The following is a 21,864-nucleotide window of genomic DNA, read 5'->3' as shown; positions in this document are numbered from 1 at the left end:
TAGGCTATCATTGGTACAAAGTCAGCATTAGAACCATTTAGGCACCTTCACTATTTCAATAACTCCATTTCAGCAGATATAACAACTATTATTACAGCAAGAATTGCAGGGACCATCTTGAATTATCTACACTGGGAAACGTGTAGGCTAGGTGACCGGGATCAGTGTTGTTTATTAATCAAAGTAATCATATGAGTTGAAGTGTGCTTCATAGGACTTTTAGAGAGTTACTTCAACTTTATAGTGTTATACTGAGTTGTCTACTCATGGTCCAGCATTGTCTATTAATCATGGAATCGTGGGGTCAATTTGGGCAGAAGTGTCCATCCTTGGATCTTCAAGGTTGTCTAAAAACGTTTAAAGAGCTGAACCATCTGAGAAGAGATGTGCAATACCATGGTCAACCACACGATACCTTGCTGGACCCGCAAATGAATATTGGATACCCATTTCTTTCATCCTGGATCGAAGAGCCAAAAAACTATTCCTTGTGTCGACTGTGGCCTTCGAGTAGTCTTGTGTGATAAAAATATTATTTCTGTTTCACATTATATGATTTTGTTTCCTCATAAAAGAAAGGATGAGCTAAACATGTTGGTATCTCAGAGGTTTGCACACAATGGGTCTAGGTTGTGATGTGCTTATAGATTTCCTGGATGGGACCCTGTGGTCTCTATCAAATTCCAACGGTTTATCAAAGGTCAGTTTGGTCATATGCGGTATCCATTTCTCTAGAAACCTAATGCAGGAGCCTGCTTCATCCTCACTTCCTTCCGGAATTCTGAATATACCTAGGTTTCCTCTTCTGTTCCTGTCTTCCAATTCGGAAATTTGTTTGGTGAGGGTATGAGAGTTGATTTCGACCTTTGTCACTGTCTTTTTCGTATCAGTCATCTTGTTTTCTAATTCGCCAATTCTGTTCTTGGTTTCAGTGATCCAGTTGGTATCTCTGATATCCTTGCGTATTGCAGAGATCTCAACTTGCATGGAATCCATATTTTCTTTGGTCGATTTTGTCATTTCGTGAACTTCCGCTAGTTTCGCTAAGATGGTTTCCACTGTTGTATTAATGTCTTAGTTGGTTTTGACCAGGGAGTCTGGATTCGGTGGATCTGCTTTAATCCTCTTTAGGTTTGTCTTATTTTCTTTCTCCGCCATCTTTGAGTGGGTGTGAGTCCTTGTATTAAGTTTTCTCATAAACACTGCTATTGGTAGGTGATCACACTGTTGCAGAAGGCCTTGTATACCTCAATATGTTTAGAGGGTAAATGGCGTGAGTAGTATGAACTCAGGCCAATTAGCACCTTCACTGTAGAAAACGCACATATATTCACAGATATGCAACTGGAGTTGTCAGTGTTGCAGGTGCTTTCTATTTGCTTAGTGAGCGAACCGCTTTTGGTATGTGATTGCCTCTAAAGTTGGCCCCGTGTCTTAATGACCCTTGAGTGCATGGAGTAAAACACAAAGTTGTGTTGCAGACCGTGCCTGAGAGGTCAAATACCGTGCTTACTGGGTGAATTATTGGAATTACTCGTTGGATGTCATCTTGTTCTCAGACACCTATGTTTACGTAACATCAACGCATGGTGAAGTGTTACTGGTTTACTTTCAGTGAATCTTGATCTTTAATGATCTGTCCATTGCAAGTGTATTGCAACAGGTCCTGTCATGTCGTCTCTGAGCGTCGATAAGCAAGTCTGCACCTTGTAATTCCCCGCTGTAGTATTCTTTATATTTCTTATATTGCTTCACACTAATTTGTTTTTTATTTCCATATGTTACAGTTTTTTGCATCCAGAATTGCATCCAGAGTTGTCAGTGTTTTAATTATAGTTAAATCAGTTTGGGAGTAAGACTTTTTCCAAGCACGTGTGTTAGTGTATGAGAGACCTCGAGGATAACCGTTTGTCAGTGTGTGGTGGTCATCTTAAGGACAGGCACTGTGGTTGTAAATGATCCTCAGTTTACAACGGTCCTCGTGTTAGTGCTTAGCCTCTTGAGCAAATCCTTTAGTCAGTTTTTAATTGCGCGGAGTAAAAACTTTGCCGAAGAGGAGAATAGAAGAATATGGTAATCACTGGTCGTCACTGCTTTTGTTGCGCTTGTTGTCTGCGTTGTAGGAGCTGTACTTGGGGCGCCATCTTAGCCTCAGACCTCGGAGGTTACTCGAAATCTGCGCATAGCAAATCTTTGAAAAAGGCTTACTTTTGTGGTGGGTGCAGCGAGTGATCGTTCTGTCTCCGGGCCAAGAAAACAGGACTGTTGGTTGGAGCTTCAGGATTCTTGCTACGTGTACATTGCAACGTATCCTGCCGTGTCGTCCCAGTCGCCGAAAAGGCAAATTGCACTCTGTGGTTCCTCCATTGCGGTATTTCTTCTTGTATCCTCACATTTCTATTCCTCGTTGATTATCAGTTTCCCGATTTTCAGTTGTGTGCTATGCTACATAGACAATTGAAATTTGACTATGCAGTGTCCCGTTGAGCCAGAGCTGGGAACTCACACCGACATCTTCTTTGTGCTCCAAGCCACGCCCAAAATAGACTACGCCTTGCTCCAAAAATGTACACGTCCTTGAGCCAGGTGTAACACTGGAGAAAAGTTTATTTTCTTGAAATGTTTTCAACTTTACATATGTGCTATACTGCACAGCACACTTCACTGGCAGTCTTGGTAAAGTTTTAAATAATGTACTATGTTCAAGCATAGCATTTTGTACTGGAACGTAACCCTTATAGAACAAAACCTATGCTACACATTGTGCACACACATTTGCGCTTTGGTTTAAGGATGTGTGCATTCTGGAAGGCACGAGCACCAGTACTGGGAGAGATAGAGAGCAACATTTCTTAGTAGAACATCATAGGATTAATACCACAGCTCATGAACAGTGCAAAATGTGTGTCTTCTACATCAAGACCTACACCCCAAGATGCTACGGAAAGCCCGGCAGTAGATCTCACTTCAGTGCACATTCAAGTTATATCTCCTGTAACTGACATTAGAACTTACATTCAAGCACTGGCCCTCTTCCACCTGGAAGGCAGCAATGGCCTACTCAGCGGCATTCCAAATACTTTAAGAATACATTGAAAAATGTCCGGAATGCGGAGGACAAAATGATTACTCCCATACTTCAAAAACTCAAAAGGCCCCACCACATGATATGGAATGACATCTTGATGAAGATCAGCCTAGCACATTACTACACTTCAGGAAAGAACAAAAGACCGAACTCTTAAAGAAATACACCTGGGCAAAGTTCATACTTAACCAAGACAATTGAACAAGGCAAGACTGGTAGATCTATGGACATTAGAAAGACCATGGTTCTTGGCACACAAACCAGTCAAAACCCTGGACAGAAGCATTTTTGCTTACTTGTTAGCTACCTGCCTGAGAAGTTGATTGAAGCGTCAACCCTAGTTCTGACAATGAAAGACTCTCCTTTTGGTTGACCACCCAAGTGTATACTTCACTGCATAGTTCAGGAAATAGTACTTCACAACATGATTATTAAAAGACTGAGCAAATGGAAGCAAACATGTATCAATCGTAAAATGTCAGCCACCTTGTATTGAATATAAAACTCTTGAAGAGTGCTTAATTTGAGCCTGTGCAATCCTGTGCTTGGCATTGGCACTTAATTCTCAACGGCAGCACTTATAGCAGGCCATCACATGGAGGTGCTGTCTGCCTAATTGTGAGATGAGTACAACAGTGTTTAATACCTCAATAGAAATTAAAAAATGAATACCTGCCACATACACTGTTCTTATAGCTTTGAGCGGACTGGAATAGTCTGAAATGTCACACTTGTAGGGGATGCAAAGGATAGTTAATGAGCTGGAATAGTCCTTAGCAGTGATAGCAGGGGCAATGGGTGAGTGCAGTAGCCTCCTGAGAAGGCCCCTGGTACTAACTTATTCACAATTTAAGCACTGCCATTAGGTAAAGCGTGAGTTCAACCGAGGAGGTTGCGGTAGGGATTTTCTCAAAAGGGATATGTAGGTGCCTTAGTAATCAGATGGAGTGTTTGGCACACTCTTGTTTCCCTACACTTGCCAGGGGAATTGCCAAAGCCCTTGCATCCTATAAATTCAGGAAAGGTACACAACCTTTTGGTAACTTTGTAAATTCTGCACGGTTACACACCCTAATCACCCATCTCAGGCTATTTCACTGAATTATATAAAACACCAGCAGTTCTATGAGCAGATACAACATTTTATGACCATGACTTCATCCTGAGGACCAAAGACAGCATGAATGCCACAGTAGCATTACTACAACCACCAGATGGTGCTGAATAACTTGAATATACACTCCTGTGATGTTCATAAACCACACTACACTGCTCATAACTTAGGGCCCGATTCACAGAACTAACTTAAGACAAAATCCTAAACTTACTACCATTTTGGTATTCACAGAAGGCATTTACTCATTTTGGTATTCACAGAAGGCACTTACTCATTTTGGTATTCACAGAAGTTAGGAGTCCTAACTTTAGGACTCCTAAATGTCTTCTGTGAATACCGAAAGTCTTAAAGTTAGGATTTTTCTCAGTTTAGACGTAGTAAAGTTAGGACTCCTAACTTTAGGACTCCTAAACTGAGAAAAATCCTGGGCCCGATTCACAGAACTAACTTAAGACAAAATCCTAAACTTACTACCATTTTGGTATTCACAGAAGGCACTTACTCATTTCGGTATTCACAGAAGTTAGGAGTCCTAAATTTAGGACTCCTAAATGCCTTCTGTGAATACCGAAAGTCTTAAAGTTAGGATGTTTCTCAGTTTAGGAGTAGTAAAGTTAGGAGTCCTAACTTTGATACTCCTAAACTGAGAAAAATCCTAACTTTAAGACTTTCGGTATTCACAGAAGGCATTTAGGAGTCCTAAAGTTAGGAGTCCTAACTTTACTACTCCTAATCTGAGAAAAATACTAACTTTAAGATTTTCAGTATTCACAGAAGGCATTTAGGAGTCCTAAAGTTAGGACTCCTAACTTCTGTGAATACCGAAATGAGTAAGTGCCTTCTGTGAATACCAAAAGGGTAGTAAGTTTAGGATTTTGCCTTAAGTTAGTTCTGTGAATCGGGCCCTCTGATCTCACTTTTAGTGAAATATTGTCTTTCAAAGCTTAAATATACAAACTTTCATCAACCTGCTTTCAGTGTGTGAAATGCCAGTGTAGGAGTTGTCCATCGTTCCCTATGAGATACATTTAGAGAGCCATGCATGTAATTATCACCTCTTGGCTAGACAATGTTAATTTATTATACATACTATAACACAGAACAACCCGGGTCTGGTGTTGAGTCAACAGGGATAAGCAAAAAGCATGTCTACTAATTTCGACATCTCAAGTTAGATAAGAACCCTTTGGGGCACAGAACCCATCAATCACCGAAGAGTCAGTGTGTTGTCATCATCTGGGTCTGTCTCTCTTAATACATCGCAACAAGTCTAAGTGGAACGACCTGTTTGCGAGTAAAAGAGGAATGGTATACGAGGGTTATAATCAAATCTCCACTAGAGATGACACAGACCAAAAATTGAGCTCTCGTTCAGGTGAAAGGGGTTCTAAAAGTGCAGCATTAAATCAAAAAAGTGTGAATAAAACTGGCTAGGGGAACTCAAAAGGTGCTTTAATTAGTAGAGTGCCTCTGCCAGAATTAAAAAGCAAAATGGCAACCTGGCATAAATACGTTGTCATTATGCACGTTGTCCATAGTATATGGTCGACATGTTTCTGCCCGCTACGATCTAAACAGTATCAAGGGCATTCATCAGGACCTCTTTTTTTGCTGCTACTATGTGAAAAGTGTGAAAATTATAAATAAATATATAACTGACAATCCTACCACCGGTTGAACTCTACGGATGTCAAAACCGGATACCTAGGAGAGTAAAGAGACAAGAAATAAGAAAATGCAAGGAGTTTATCAATGTTGACTAACAGACAACAGTATATGTATACCATCTTAAATAGCACAAATAATGTGTCATGTACATCCACTTATTTATTAGGTTGTACTTACCCCAAAATTCTGGGTAATACCCTCACCTCAACCTGGTCACTACTCAGGGAAGGGGGCCCCGCTCTGATAGGGAGGAGGAGAAAAAGAAAAAGAAAAAAAGGGCTGATGAACACATGCCCAAATCTTTATATTCCCCATCTAGATGGCTATAAATAGTGGTATAGAATTTGTCCATATATAGATTTAAAAAGTAGGTGGAGGCAAAAGTATGTGGCAATAAAGTCTTCACACAGTTCTAACCAAATGTTTTAAAGAGACAACTCTAACCCTCTAGCATGAGTAGTGTTTATTAAAAACAACTGAAGAACTAAAGAACCAGGGAGTTCTTCTACAAAGCGCCAGTGTTAGAGGCTACAGTTTAACTGGACTGGATTCTGACTACAAAAAAAGGGGAACACAGCGATGTAAATCAAGCTTACCTCTCCGTCGGTACCCCGGGGCGGTCTATGAGTAAAGACCGGAGGTACCGACGTGAGCGAGAGGAAGATGTTTTATAGCACGCTGTAACAAGAAACAGGTGAGTCTAGTTGCCTAGGTGACTTCGGCACTGCCTGTTGTAATAAAAGCGGCGTGAGGACCCAGCTCACTTTGTCTCGTAAAGCGCATGTGCAGTAAGAGAAATATTACTCCGGCTGAGCATGCGCATATAGTGTATAGAAGACACTACTGTAGAACAGCTCACGGGCTGAATGATGTTAACAGAATATCTTTGACACTTGAGCGAAATTAATTATCGAACACAGGAAGAGTGTCTCGTATGTATTTATACTATAGTGTGCAACCCGATGTAGTCATTTCGAAAAAAACTTTTTTTGAACGTGTGGAGATAACACGAAAGCCCTGTAGGGACAACATATGAGCAAGGATTAATTTCGCTCAAGCTTTGTAGAAGAACTCCCTGGTTCTTTAGTTCTTCAGTTGTTTTTAATAAACACTACTCATGCTAGAGGGTTAGAGTTGTCTCTTTAAAACATTTGGTTAGAACTGTGTGAAGACTTTATTGCCACATACTTTTGCCTCCACCTACTTTTTAAATCTATATATGGACAAATTCTATACCACTATTTATAGCCATCTAGATGGGGAATATAAAGATTTGGGCATGTGTTCATCAGCCCTTTTTTTCTTTTTCTTTTTCTCCTCCTCCCTATCAGAGCGGGGCCCCCTTCCCTGAGTAGTGACCAGGTTGAGGTGAGGGTATTACCCAGAATTTTGGGGTAAGTACAACCTAATAAATAAGTGGATGTACATGACACATTATTTGTGCTATTTAAGATGGTATACATATACTGTTGTCTGTTAGTCAACATTGATAAACTCCTTGCATTTTCTTATTTCTTGTCTCTTTACTCTCCTAGGTATCCGGTTTTGACATCCGTAGAGTTCAACCGGTGGTAGGATTGTCAGTTATATATTTATTTATAATTTTCACACTTTTCACATAGTAGCAGCAAAAAAAGAGGTCCTGATGAATGCCCTTGATACTGTTTAGATCGTAGCGGGCAGAAACATGTCGACCATATACTATGGACAACGTGCATAATGACAACGTATTTATGCCAGGTTGCCATTTTGCTTTTTAATTCTGGCAGAGGCACTCTACTAATTAAAGCACCTTTTGAGTTCCCCTAGCCAGTTTTATTCACACTTTTTTGATTTAATGCTGCACTTTTAGAACCCCTTTCACCTGAACGAGAGCTCAATTTTTGGTCTGTGTCATCTCTAGTGGAGATTTGATTATAACCCTCGTATACCATTCCTCTTTTACTCGCAAACAGGTCGTTCCACTTAGACTTGTTGCGATGTATTAAGAGAGACAGACCCAGATGATGACAACACACTGACTCTTCGGTGATTGATGGGTTCTGTGCCCCAAAGGGTTCTTATCTAACTTGAGATGTCGAAATTAGTAGACATGCTTTTTGCTTATCCCTGTTGACTCAACACCAGACCCGGGTTGTTCTGTGTTATAGTAGATTTGGTTAAGGGGATTTACAACCTGCTGGTCTTTAAAAATTCTTTTCCCTTGGGCCTTCTCTCACTTTGTTCTGTTGTTATTAATTTATTATACATGCCTGAAAATATCCAAGTATCTCATTTCACAACATTAAAACTTTCACAATGGTGCAATCCTGTTGGACTTTTCTGGCTTTACCAGCAACTCCTCTCAACTTGTTAAGTTCCACTGACTCTCAAGTCAATAAAACAGACATATGTTAAACGTTTTGCATCTGCCATCAAGCAGTCTGCAGGACTGGCCTTCTTTTCTTGTTACCTCCATATCAGAGAAACGCACCTTCTCAGAAATGCCGTTCCAGTCCTCCACGTCTGCCACATTTTTCTGAAACAACCACTGGCAAAGCTAACAGGTCTGGACTTTCCAATACCTGTAGCACCTCAAGTCATTACTAGAGGTCCCTCACAAGTCAGAAGCAAAAGCTTAACAAGTCTATCAATAAGCTGCAGGACTACAAGTGGTTACTCGACATCCCTCTTGAGTCAAATCCAATTGCAGTACCTCCACCTCAAGTTTGTTTGGAAAACATGATGCTGGAAGGTTAGCTAAAGCTGTCTTTAGACCAGACCTAATAAAGTGAGCTCACTGTGAAGGTAGATCATTTTCATTAAAATTCCTAAGGTCTGCAACACGCTCCTTGATCTGAGAGTTTTCAAAAACAATTAAGCATTTGTGAAGTATCTTAAACTTGTCTTTTTCCTAACACAATCTAGAACGACCTGAACTCTGTCTATGAACCCCAACACATCAGGAATCCTGAGCTTCAGGACATGCTTAGTGGTAACTGTAGCGCTATAGAAATATCTTTCTCTCATTCAATTATTAGCAGCATCCTAGGTCGTCTTCATTGTGCCATAACATAGGCTTCCCGTACAACCTTCTGCATCGAGTGGATGTCTGCCATTCTGCACTTCTGATAGAAATAGCTTCTGAGGGGGGGCTGAAGTAGCCGAGTGTGCCCTTTGGGTCACAGTAGACAGAATCTTACCCTAAAAAAGATTCTGTCTGTGTCATAAATGGAGTCTCTAGCACCGGAGACAATAAACTCTCTCCCAAAGCAGCTTATCAATGGACTACAGAGTTCCCTCCAGATCTTCTTTACTGTCCATAGATGGAGGCTTCTTTCTGTTTCTTCTGTAAAGAATGTCTGCGTCTAGAAGCCGGGGGCTCGTTCTGAGAACTCAGACAGTCCAACCATGTTGGAAGTCCCAGTTCTGCTAGTGGCAAAAACAAGGATTTTCCAGACTACCGGGGTCTCCTTGGTTATATAGCGGCAAAGCTTCCTGGGTCATTAATTTCCTTTCTGGGAGTGTCGGGCCTTGAAATTGATTCAAAGCAAGAACTGTATTTTCTATTAACATGCGGAGGACCCAATCACCATGTACTGCATTCGCGGGTGTCAGGCTTAGACATCGACTTCGTACATTTGCAGGAAATCTTTAAAATAAATTCGGTATTAAGATAAGACGTAAAACAGAAAAAAAATATAAAGAAAAAAGTTAAATAGATTATGAATTTGTGTAACCATTAGACATTTCCAAGAGAATATAAAAATAAACAGAAATAAATGGGTAGGCAAGGAAGCACCACTTCTGAATCAGTTTCCTGTAATGACTAGTTGGTGTCACGTGATGCCAGTGCTGCGCCCTGGGACATACGTGCCCCTCGTGCCAATATTGTCCCTATTCTGGCACCCTAGCCTGTGACTGAGACATTTCAAACTAGAGTATATGCAGAGGTAATCTTAGCCTATTAAATATATACTCTCATAGTCACTAATAACTTGCTACAAAAATATGACAAAGTAAAGTGATATGTATCAACAGTAACTTTGAAAGAACTGTTCATTACACAGTTTATAAAGTTTATAACGAGATGAAAGGGCAGGATAACCACATAACAGAGTGCATGGAGAGACTATCTTAATTACATCAGAGCGCAAAAGACATGACTGCTCTACAGCAATATTTCTTTTTAATAGGGTTTGCCAAAAGACAAGAGAAACCACAAGAATCTACCGCATATGGGAGAAGGCGTGCATGCGTTTACATGGCGTTGGTCCATTTATAATTTACAGTGTTAGAAACAGCATTTACAGTACAATCTTCAATATCGCCTTCTTTGAACCCTGCCCCACCCTCTGCTGTTTTTGTGCATGCTTCAGTGTCATCTCTGTGTCATCTACTGCCTTGTAAGAGTGATTGAGGGTTTCACACTAGGAAAGGCTATCGGACAAGGAGTGAATAACCTTCATAGGGGACGTGTTCCCAACTGAGAGTGAGGAGGGTCTCTACGCGTATCCAAAATGAAAGCCTGAAGGACGACATATGCGAGGTACCCAGTGAGCTGCTTGACTTGGAGCTGGGACTGCCGCAATCATCTGTGAAAGTACTTCCAGGCTGCCTCAGAAACCTCTGGGAAACAAGGGAGTGCTAGGAGGTACTGTGATGCTGAGCTGAGAGGCAGTACTGCGAGCTGTAAGAAAACCAGGAAAGTGATTCTGAATTCAGACAAGCTCCTTTTCATTCTTGACTTCAGTCCTAAGAAATTGTCTCAGAAGAGAGCCCTCCTGGAGGTGAAGACACTTGACGGCAAAGGGCATTGTGGCATCAGCTGGGTAACCAGCATATATGATGGTGGAATTTGGGTACAAAACTGTGTTTTCTCATGTTGGCTCAGATCGGAACTTCTTACACAAACTACCGGAAGAAGCTGAGCGATGGAGACATTGAGTAGAGTAAATATTGGGTTAGTATTGTTACCCTTTGGATGTGGCACTCATTTGAGTTCTGGGGAACTTTCCCTGGTAAGGAAGTGATGGAGCTAGGTGTTCTATTGCACGAACAGAGCTGTTCAGGTTCTGTGTTTATTTTCAACTTGCTGCGGCTACTCTTCCGCCCACAAGAGGGGTGAGGTGGATCTGGTCACAAGATTGCTGTATCTCAAAGTCCTGTCAGTGCTGGCAGAAACCCTGTTGCCACTGCACTATTGGTCTCTCAGCATCACGTCACAGGTCAATCCTTCCAGGGTTGATAACTCATTCTCTGGGGTCCCAGCTGCAGGTCAACTGCCAGGCTCAGCGAACTCGGATGCAACTTTGTGCGCTGGTACCTGGTCCCTGGTGCTGCAGGGCAGCGGTTAACAGTGGCTTGAACACTTTGGGCTACCCCTTGCCCCAGCATACTTCTAAGCTGTTGTGTCCATCTACTGTAAACAAAAGGCCAGCTCACTGACCCTTGAAGTCTGTTGGCTTTGGCCGGGCTCTGGAGATAGGAACGAGTGACCTAATAACCACAGAAAGATATACAGAAAATATCGTCGTGTTCAGCGAAAGTTAGCACTCATTCGTTGGATTTGATTGCTAACTTTTGGTGAACACGACGATACAACAGAATAAATCCTTTTGACAGAGAAGTTTCCGTGGACAGTAAATTGAGTCACACCGCCCACGAAGCGCCAGAATTTGAATATCCCTAATCTGTGGCGATTGTTTATCTTAAATAAAACCTACAGAGCAACAACTGATCTTGCCTATGTACAGAAATTGCCAAAAAACTGTATTTGACCGATTAAACCGCTTGAAGTACTTTTCAGGGGTCAACTGTTTTATACATGATAGTTCTGAAGATGGTCTCATGGACGAATGCATAGAAACCGAAACGTTGACTTTTTACACTTTTTCTGAAAAAGAATCTGTGATAGAAGAAGTGTTTACAATAGTGACATTGAAGGACTGTATAATTGCATTTGCTTTCCTCTTGTTACATTGTGTGTTTAACTGTGTAGTACCCTTGATGAACTTTAAAAGATAAAATCCTTTTTACATACACCTGTGTTTTATGTATGTTTTATGTATATTTTTCTGTGGTGATTATGTCACTGGTTCCTATTTTGTGTAAGGCACAAAAAATATTTATTTTAAAAGGTCTTTGAAAAGAAATTAATTGGCAAGTTTATAAAAATTCTTGCATCTGAATATATACTATAAGCAATATAATTAAATATTATAAATAAATCCCTTGAAGGCACCTTTTAACCGTTCATTGATTTTGCCCAGGCCCTCAAGGGTAGATTGGGTTTCCCATTAGATCTAATTGGGCTCTGGAGATGGCTTCTCCTCGAGCAGGACACAGCAGACACAGTCCCATTCCTTTGCTACCCACCAGGTTCAACAGATGTAGTCCATGCCTGTGGAGTCTCACTTTGCTGGTTCCACTATGCAGCAGGGCAGTCCTTCAGTCCTTCTTCCAGTTCAGTTAAGATGTGGTTGGTGGCCAATGGGCTACCAGGGTCCCTCCCACCTGATGACCACTTCCTGTCAAGTGTAGCATCAGGGCATCCCATGATGTAACATTCTGAACACTCCCAATATGAGAGGACCCCTCTCCTGGCATGCGGAGCACCCTAACCCAACCTATTCTATTCTATTCTATTCTGGGTTTGGTAAAGCGCAACAGCTGCCCCAGCAAAGGGGCGTCCCGGCGCTGAGAGAAGTCACAGAACCTACCAGGAAGAGGAAGGGGGGGGGGGGAAAGGGAGCAGCACTAGTCGGAAGGAAATAGGAGGGTCTTGATTGCCTTACGGAAGGCAGAAAGGCTGTCTATGGAACGTACGTGAAGAGGTAGAGCGTTCCACAGCTTGGGTCCCAGGTCCTTGAAGGAGCGACCTCCACTGCGACAGAGCTAGACCTAGAGTTGTGGCTACCAAGGGGGCTACACACCAGTGGAAAACCAGTTTGGAAACTGGTTTCCTCTCTCCTGTTCCAAGTGCCAGTTTGTCTGTCTGAACAATAGAGCAGCCACTCTCCCAAGGGCTACCTATTTGCCCTTCAAATGTGTTTTTTTCCTTTGAAGATCGCCTTTTGCGCCAAGAGTCATATGGCTTCCTGTAGGAGGGAGGTGACACCTTCTTCCAAAGCAAGCCCCTATTATATCCTTTCCTGGGAGTCATTAGCACATTTCCCCAGGAGGGTGGAAAGCTGTCTCTACTACAGGAACCCATGTGACACCAATATGGGCACAGGAGAATGAAGGCAGTAAAGTGGCAACTTTGCTAATGTTGCACACTGCAACATGTTACATTAATTTCCAGTATTTTCTGTAGTTGCTGCACTGACTAAAGCTATGGCCCTGCACCCTCTTTGTAATGTAGGAAGTGAAAGCATAGACTTTAACCACAGCGCCATTTGTGTTGTGCCTAACTCACCTAGCCACGCAGATATACCATGAATATAGCAGAATTTATATTGTGTATCTAGGGCAAGAACGCAAAGGGGCAAAAAAGGGCTCCATACATGAGTTAAACCTTCCTGTCCATCGAAACCCCCTTCTAACAAGCCACCTTCTTAGTACTATACCCTTAGATTATTTGGGGGGTAAAGTGCCTTCTGACTAGAACTATTAATTGAATCCACACAATGTATTTGGTGTGCAGCAGTATTCAACGTTGCTGCTATTCATCATTTACTGATATCTGCCAACACTCATTGCACCTGGGCTTCTTATTCTGCAATGTCCTTTACATGTTCTTGGTGGTGAGGGACGGACTCGGAGCTAAAAGCAAACCTAGAAAGTATTTCCAGCCCCACGCTGAATCGAGAGGATGCCTTGCCTCCTCAGGAAACCTCTCCTCCCAATGACTTTATTTATAATGAGGCTAAACCATCCTTATTATAGTATAATTTTAGAAATATATTAGGTAGTAAGGATCAGGTTTTGAGGCAGGTCAGAAGAGCCCACTATTTCATGGACAGACATAGAACAGGATCATTATTTTCCCACAACAGCAACTCAAGTATGAACATGTGAGAAAAACATGTGAAACTCACTCATGTGTTACATGTTTTACTGGATGGGCAGAGCATCCCACAAGCCATTCAGATCTAGCAGAAATCCACTCTCTGCCTGCCTGCATGGGCTTTTTTCTTTGACCTACACTCTATTTTAATCTCTTTTAGTATTACCATTGAGTGGTAGATAAATGAGTTGTCTGATGTATTATGGGTTGGATTATTTGTAGGTCTTCACTAATATTCCCGCTCCAGATGCAGAGGGCACTTTATGATTTAATTTTGATAATTCATGCCTAACAAAATAATTGTTTGATGCATTATAAAATGGATTATTTGTAAATTATTGTTAATATTCCCCATTTTCATCTACAAGTAACTTTATGAATCGATGTATTTAATCTTGGTCTAAATTGCTGCTAAGTATGAATATTTGTACATTATTGATTTGTGTTTTATGTATTCTTTTATGGTTTTAATGAGCCGAATAAAGATTGTTTGATGACGATGAACCCCTCTATAGTTGGTGCATCTTGCTTCCATCCAGTTCGGGTCTAGCACAGACCTGAAGTAACAACACAAGAGGAAATATGGTTTCAAAACTGAGAGAATCTTATGTTTCAGTTCATATCTAAGACCTGTCTGAAATAGGTTTCGAAGTGTCATTTTTGGTCGCCCAGTTGGTATATAATCAAATAAGAAAACACAGCTCCAACCAGTGATCAACGCAACATGCACCAGCAGCTGTGACAGCAGATGAAATAAAACTTCCCTGCTGAAATAAGCGAAGAAACTGTTCGCTTCTGTTATTTACAGTGCTGCAAAAATAAGAACAGCAATGGCAGCTTGCCAAGCAGAAGATGCTACACCTGTCACTGACATGAAAATGGCTGAACAGCAACAAGTCAACAAATGTGGCATTTATTCAACCTGCATTCAATGATACCCGTGTCAAAATAGCGACTGAAATTGCCACTCGCTTTCCAGCAAGAGAGAAAATAATTTCAGCCCCCATGACCTATGCATGGGTAATCATCCGCAGCATTCATTATTCATGTTTTAATTCATTCTGCCCTTGGAGGAATGACCTGTTTTGCTTGCACTGCTGCGAGTTACCGGTCATTTAGCCAAGAAGCAGCCAGAATACAGACGTATATTTGCACCATCAGACAGATCTGTGCTTTTTATGGCGCAGACTCTTGCAAATATGTCTATCTCTCTCAATGAAGAAGCTTCAAATGCTACAAAATTCAACTCAGCTTTTACAATTATTTTTAATTTATTAAATACGTAATAGAAAAAGGATTATTTGCTAGAGTACTCAATCATTATTTGTTTGATACACTAGTAATATCATTGACAAATGGGTTTTTGGCATTCAAACACTTTACCCAGCCACTTCAACTATCCTGTGAGAAATAAGTAAGAGGTTGGGTTCCCTTGTCTATTTACTGGCCTTGAGCAGGAGAGAGGAAGGCACTCGATTCGAGCTGATGGGGAGTATGCTGTCCATGTGCAGGTTCCTTTTCGGGTACTTGATAGTTTTACATGTCCTGGTTAGTGTCAAGTGTAACAGCAAGACAATACAGTTTAAAAGAGTCCTCGTTTACAGAGAAGACATGATCCAGTGTCCATATGCTTAAGATGAAGTAGTTTCTTCTAGAAGATAGTTGGCCTGGGTGAAATTTAACGAACGCCCGCTGTAATACACGTAACTTCAAGTCACGCTTGTTACGCAAAATTCCCGACATTTTGACATTCTGACACTTCACATAATTATGTGCCATTCACAGTAAAAAAAAATTGACTGCTATGCACGTGTGGTACATCCGCAAGCATGCATTTCACGCTCAAACATAGCACGAAATGACAGATTGCATTTTCCATAATTTAGCATAATTTCACGAAAGCAAATTTTGCAAAATTCACACATCCCTAGACAATCGACTTTGCTGATCAACTCTACTCATCTTGAAAAGAAATGGGTATATACATTGGTTTTGATACACATTATGTTTCATTTCAAACTCTTCATCTCTGAAATAACTCATCCACCATGCTGAGAGCCTGAAACCTTTTTTAATTCTCTCAGTGACCAGTAAATGCTACTTACGTTCCCATGTGTTGTACTAGTTTTCCATAGCATAGACTGGACCTGACACAACCCTAAGATGAATGGCACTGTTGCACCCACTGCAGGGGCGTAACACAGGCCCCCGCAGACCCAGCGGTGCGGGGGGGCGGCCCAAGCTCCACGGGGCCTCCTCAGCACAGCACTCGGGCTGCAGAGCTCCTGACTGAGCCCGGAGGGGGCCCCACCACGCCCCTTGCAGGGAGGCCCCCTCGAGTTTCGTTACGCCAGTAACCCACTGTCTCCGGTCCCAGATATGTCCAGTGGAATGGAATTCAGAATACTGTGAGAAAGATCAAGAGAGGTGGGTGGGCAATAAAGAATCCGTGCCATCAGAGCCAACTTTACTGAAGTCAGTCACGTACCATTTCCATTTAATGCATAGCTTTCCTTTGCGAGTTATTGTTCTTCCAAGTATCTCCCCAGCAATCCATAATGGATTTTAAGGTATGTTAGATAACACAGAAAGGCAAGCTACAAGAAAATATGCTGGGCCGCGTGATATTAAAACAGGTCTCACCCTAGCATTAGAATCCATGGAACACTGGTTTGCAAACACCATGCATATCTTTTACCAATCTCCTCATCTCATAAAATAGCCTTATCAGAAAACATGCTTCTGTATCCTTGTGTATTGTGCAATGGAAAGTCCATGCAAAGTTAACATACGTACAGCACTCCCGGATCAAAGCAACTATCATACCAGATAACATCTATCAAGTGATTGCCACATCCCAAGAATTCATTCAAAGGGAAAATAATAAGTACACTTCGCTCAGTGACGGCTGGTGACATTTCAAAGTGGTGTGGCGTAAAGGTCATGGGTGAGTGTTATGTCGCAAGCAAAGGGAGCGAGCCCGACTATCATAAGGGAGATTGAGGAAGTTTTTTTTTTTTTTTTTAAAGTGGGCAAATCACTGCTTTATAATATTATCAATAGAATTGCATGATTGTGAAAATGTAATATCCATTCCAGTGAAACTGTGCTATCTGTGAATGAGAGTGCACTGCTGCACCATCCTCTAGTATTATATTTACGACAGTGCCCCAAACTGCACAACCACCAGTTACATACTACAGCCTTGCAACGTTCCTGATGCACGAATGCAGCTCTTGTGCTACCTTTGGATTCTTCACAATCCTTATGATTTCGCTTATGCAGCGTTGGTGGAAGCACCCCGACTATGAAAAGTGTTCCAACCCCACTGCAGCGTTTACTTAGGGCACACCAGACCATGGACCTTGACCCGATGCACTTCCATTGTGAGCCTGAGAATGCTGAGGGTAAGTGATGACATTTCCAACATCACCCCCTGGCCTGTGTTGGGTGTTGGTAATGATGACATATAGACTCGCCCTGTCGGAAGTATGCTGCAAATGCGGGAAACCATCAGACCCAAATAAAAAGTGGATGGCATTTATTTTGGAATAATAACCTTATAAAAACTAAGAAAAGAAAGAAAGAAAGGGCTAATATAGCAAAGTGCAGACAGTTGCAATGACCAGAAAATATGGCTTTTAAGATGTGGTGATTTTAAAGCAGGGGTTGGCAGTGCTGTGAGTGATATGCATGCAGCCTGAGTAATGTGGGCTGTATGAGCAGCTGATATGCATGTACTGTGGGTGAAGTGTAGCTGGTGATGTGCCTGCACTGCATGTCTCACATGGAGTTATGAGAGAACAGGAAGCAAAGCTGAGTAACCACAGTAGAGTTACATTAAAAAATGCTCACGAGCAGACACTTAACACAAATTTTAGTGCAGAGAGCTGGAAAAGGTTAAACTATTTATATCCATCTCTAGAAACAAGATTCAAGGCAACTAGAAGGAATTATGTTTTTGCAAATTAGTGATGCTCTCTGCAATCTTGCTATTTCTTTACTGTAACAACAGATGTTAGATAGTGTCATTCAGTGTATGTCTTTCAGTCGTGTGCGCTTTTAATGGCTGGCTCAGATGTCTGTCCCCTTTATCAAGCTTTACTGTAAGCCGATCCTTCCCGTGCGGCCTACGAGCACATTTCATCCAGTTGCTCGAAAAAGTCACATGCCAGCCTTTCTTTGTTGCTGGAGTAATTCATTGATGTTCTATTGACTGGGAGGTGCTGGGTTTCAGTGTGATAGAGCGAATCAATAGCCGAGGCCTGCCTGCCAGCCCACCCGTTATCTGATCAGCCAGAGCCCGGGGATAATGCATACAGCCAGTATGGGCTTTCTTCCACCTGTAGCTCTGCAACATGTGCAGAGTAAATTAACTTCTTTGCAACTACATGCAGGCCTTGGAGGCCATCTGTCACAGAACCCTAAAGCTTTTGAAATATTTCAATTCAGAATAAGAATCAGCATGTTCCCAATTGTTATGCCGACCCACTTTATTTTTTGCAGATTTATACAGCTCAAACACGACTTGAAGGAATTTGATCTCTGTGCATGAGCACTCAAAGTCCTAACATTACACAAGTTCAGATTCTTTTTTGATTTTTTTAGGCACGGGATGATTACGTGATTTGCCTTGAATCACGGGATGGTGTATTTTCCTGACACACTTTACTTTAAACCAAGCCTGCTGTGAAGCCCCACCCATGTTTGCCCGCCCTGCGCTCTCACTCATTCTAAATGACAATGACACCTGCCTGGCCCAGCCTGGAAGAAACTCCATAAACTAAATCACTCTTAGATTGATTTACAACTGGATCTGAGGGGGTAACAAATACAGGGGGGCGACGCTACTGCGCTCTAACAGGGCAACTACCCCTGACATCTCTTCCTGAAATATACTTAAGTGCTTTCTCAGGATACATATTTTGCAACCTCTCTACAACCTTATATGAATTTGTTGACAAAAAGATAGTTGGTAATGGCACACGCAGCTTCAAGTGGAAATCTGTCAAAAATTTGAGGAGGAAAGACTGTTCCACCCTCCAGGTAATTTATACTGGAAAAATACCACAACGAGTAAAGTAAAACACAGTTTGCAATTCATTCTCCTTCTTGTTAACTTTACCAGAAATTGTATCTCTAGGATAAATATTTAAATAAAATATTATGCAAAGGCTTCAAAAGTGGAGCCATCTGTTGAGGTAATTGAAAGTTCAAATTACATTGCATTAGTATGAAATGCACTGAAATAAATGTATTCATCACCCCATCAAGGATATGTACAATGACTAGCACCACATTGATAGCTGAAGTGGGTGCATCTGATGGAGAATTCACAAAAAAGCTCTGCATAGCCTTATGAGTGCCCAGCAATTCAGAAGCTCACCTGTGAAGTTATGGGTTGCAATTGAGAAACTAGTTCTGAAGATGAGGATGAATGCATTTCCCCTTTTTAAGTTTCCTCACATGGTCGGGCAATGAAGTATGCTGCTGTGCTTTCTTATGCTTCGCTTGTCTCCTTTCTGAAGAACTACTCCAATTCTATAGTCCTACTTCTATCATCTAGAGAGTTCCTGAGTGTTGCATACTGTTCACTGTGTTTTTTAACCTCTACACGGAGCACCTTGGGGCTTATTCACCTATAAAAGTATCACAGTTTACCAATATGCTAATGCTAATGATATACAACTCTACTTGAAAGGCTCGTGCGCCCCATACATCCAACACCTCAAACACCATCTGCACTTTACCTCTGAGGTTAGACCTCTGATCTCCTGGTCAGAGACCTGCTCTCTCCCCCAGCACCTCTGCTGGTGCGCCACTGCCGCTGCCCTGCTAAGGTAGGTGTTCGAGGCCCTCCCTCACCAGTAGGCTCTTGTCTGCGCCTGTGGGAGAGCCTTGCTCTTCTGCTTGTCCACTGTTGGCTGGCTTTGTGTTTTGCGCCCTGTGTCTGTTTTCTGTCTTTTGTTGCTGTTCTCTGTCATCTAATATTGTGCATTTATTTCATATCTGTATTGTAATTGTACCTGTGTTCTCCTCTGTGCCTGTACAGTTATTGTGCCTTTATTTTATAGCTATATTTGTAATTGTACCTGTTTTCTCCTGCCGTGCCCGTTCTGTTATTGTGCCATTATTTTGTATCTGTATTTATATTGTAATTGTACCTGTATTTTCCTCCGTGCCCGTTTTTGCAGCTGCTGCCCTTGCAGCCCCCCGCTGTTTCCCTCTCCCCCCTCCCAGCTGCACTTCCCTCCCCCTTACCTATTTAATGGCTGCCGCTGTGCGGCCGCGCCGCTGGCAAAGCCCATCTGCGTCTGTCTGAGACCGGACCCTGGATCTCCGACCACCACACCTCTGTGAATACCATGAGAAAGCTTTGCTTCCCTCTCACAAGGCACTTTGAGATGCATTCAATGGCACAAGTTACATGAGGTTGTCTCATGGTCTTTCCCCAAGAACCAAATACACTTAGATTTTGGTGGTCGCATTTCCTTAAAAATGAAGGGATAGTATAAACAATCATCAATACACAAACAAGAAAAAATGTGTGCAGCCCCAGATCCCACGTTTGTGGAAGTGCAGAAAAAACTCATGGACATCATTGGTGCTAATGATGCCATGTAAACGCTGTCACATCACTTTGATGAAGACAGGTGACACTGCTGTTGACGCTGGCCAAGGCCACCTGGCACTGGTGACTTTACATTGCTAAAAACGTTCCTGGATCCACTAAAGCACCTGTGCAGGGTTTCATGTATGACATCTGCATGAGGAATTACACATTAGAAAGTAGGGGCCACATGTATCAACATTAGGAATAGCGATTACCTAATTGCGATTGTCTGTGTATCTCACGTAGGTCGTCGCTATTCCTAATGTAAGAAATTCATAAAGTTTAATTTAGTGATTCCTAGGGGTCGCAAATTGACCTACCTTATTAATATTAACGGAGTAGGTCGTACTTTGCGGCCCTCTTAGAAACACTAAAATCACTGGGATGGTGGCCTGCTAAGGTCAGCAGACCACCATGCCCATGATTGCTTTTCAATGAAGCAATCTTTTTATTTAAATGCAGCCAGTTTTACTGGGTCGCGTTTAAAAGAATAAAATGAAAGTTTTCTTTTAATTTTTTAAGAGCAGGCAGTGGTCCGTGGGACCGCTGCCTGTTCTTAAAAAACGTTTTTGCCACCATTCCCAAAGGAGAAAGGGTCCCTATGGGACCCCTTCCCATTTGCGAATAGGTTACCACCAACTTGAAGTTGGTGGTAAAATGTGATGTTTTGAGACCGCATTCACAGTCACAAAACATTCATACATACTGCTGTAATTCAGTATTTGGAAGTGACGCCCTAAACACGCCCCTTCGGAATACTAATCGCAAACCCCTTTTGTGATTCGGTAACACGTTACTGAATCGCAAAATAGGGTTTGATACATAGGAAAAGCTTTCTTTGCATTCGCAAAAAGGCTGATTCTGCGAATTGGTCTGTTTGCCAACGTAAAATAGCTTCATACATGTGGCCCTAGGTTTTAAATCGGTTTTCAACCTGCTGAATAAAAAGGGAAGAAATCTCTACAGATCATCTGTTAAAAGTTAGCAATATGTGTAAAAGATGTTAGATGCACAGATGAGGATGTTTTAACCCTAACTCGCATCCGCTAAGTCAGTCACACCCACAATCTCACCGCGACACTCAATGGCATTTCTAGGTTTCAAGCCCTCCGAAGGTCAGCAATAGCTATATTAAGAAGGAGAACGTGAAAGCCTCATCACATTTTTAACGAAAATCCATTGCTTAGAAGTAGCCAGGAGCAGCCTTTAGGACACTGCTTACCTTTATGCCGCCCCAGGACTGATTGGACAGGAAGTCAACGGGGCTTGTTAGGCCTGGCTGTGCAGGGTACCGAAGAAGGAAATCCAGCTCACCCGTGTTTATTTCTTTACTCATCAAAAGTATCTAGAGTGTGAAACAGGAAGAGCATATTTACTGCAGCTGTGGC

The 21,864-nt window shown here is 42.0% G+C and overlaps 1 protein-coding gene across 1 annotated transcript in view; it reads right to left on the bottom strand.

Moving 5' to 3' along the window:
• DNAH9 (dynein axonemal heavy chain 9) overlaps window positions 1-21,864 on the bottom strand; it is a 1,479,259-nt gene that overhangs the window by 455,328 nt on the left and 1,002,067 nt on the right. The window contains exon 59 of the mRNA XM_085616775.1: window positions 21,699-21,821. Coding sequence (XP_085472901.1) covers window positions 21,699-21,821 — 123 coding nt within the window. The remainder of the gene's footprint in view (window positions 1-21,698; window positions 21,822-21,864) is intronic.

The sequence above is a fragment of the Triturus cristatus genome, chromosome 7 (assembly GCF_964204655.1).
Source record: "Triturus cristatus chromosome 7, aTriCri1.1, whole genome shotgun sequence".
Lineage (NCBI taxonomy): Eukaryota > Metazoa > Chordata > Amphibia > Caudata > Salamandridae > Triturus > Triturus cristatus.
Note: the sequence above shows the minus strand (reverse complement) of the source record. Positions and strands in the feature narration are given on the sequence as shown.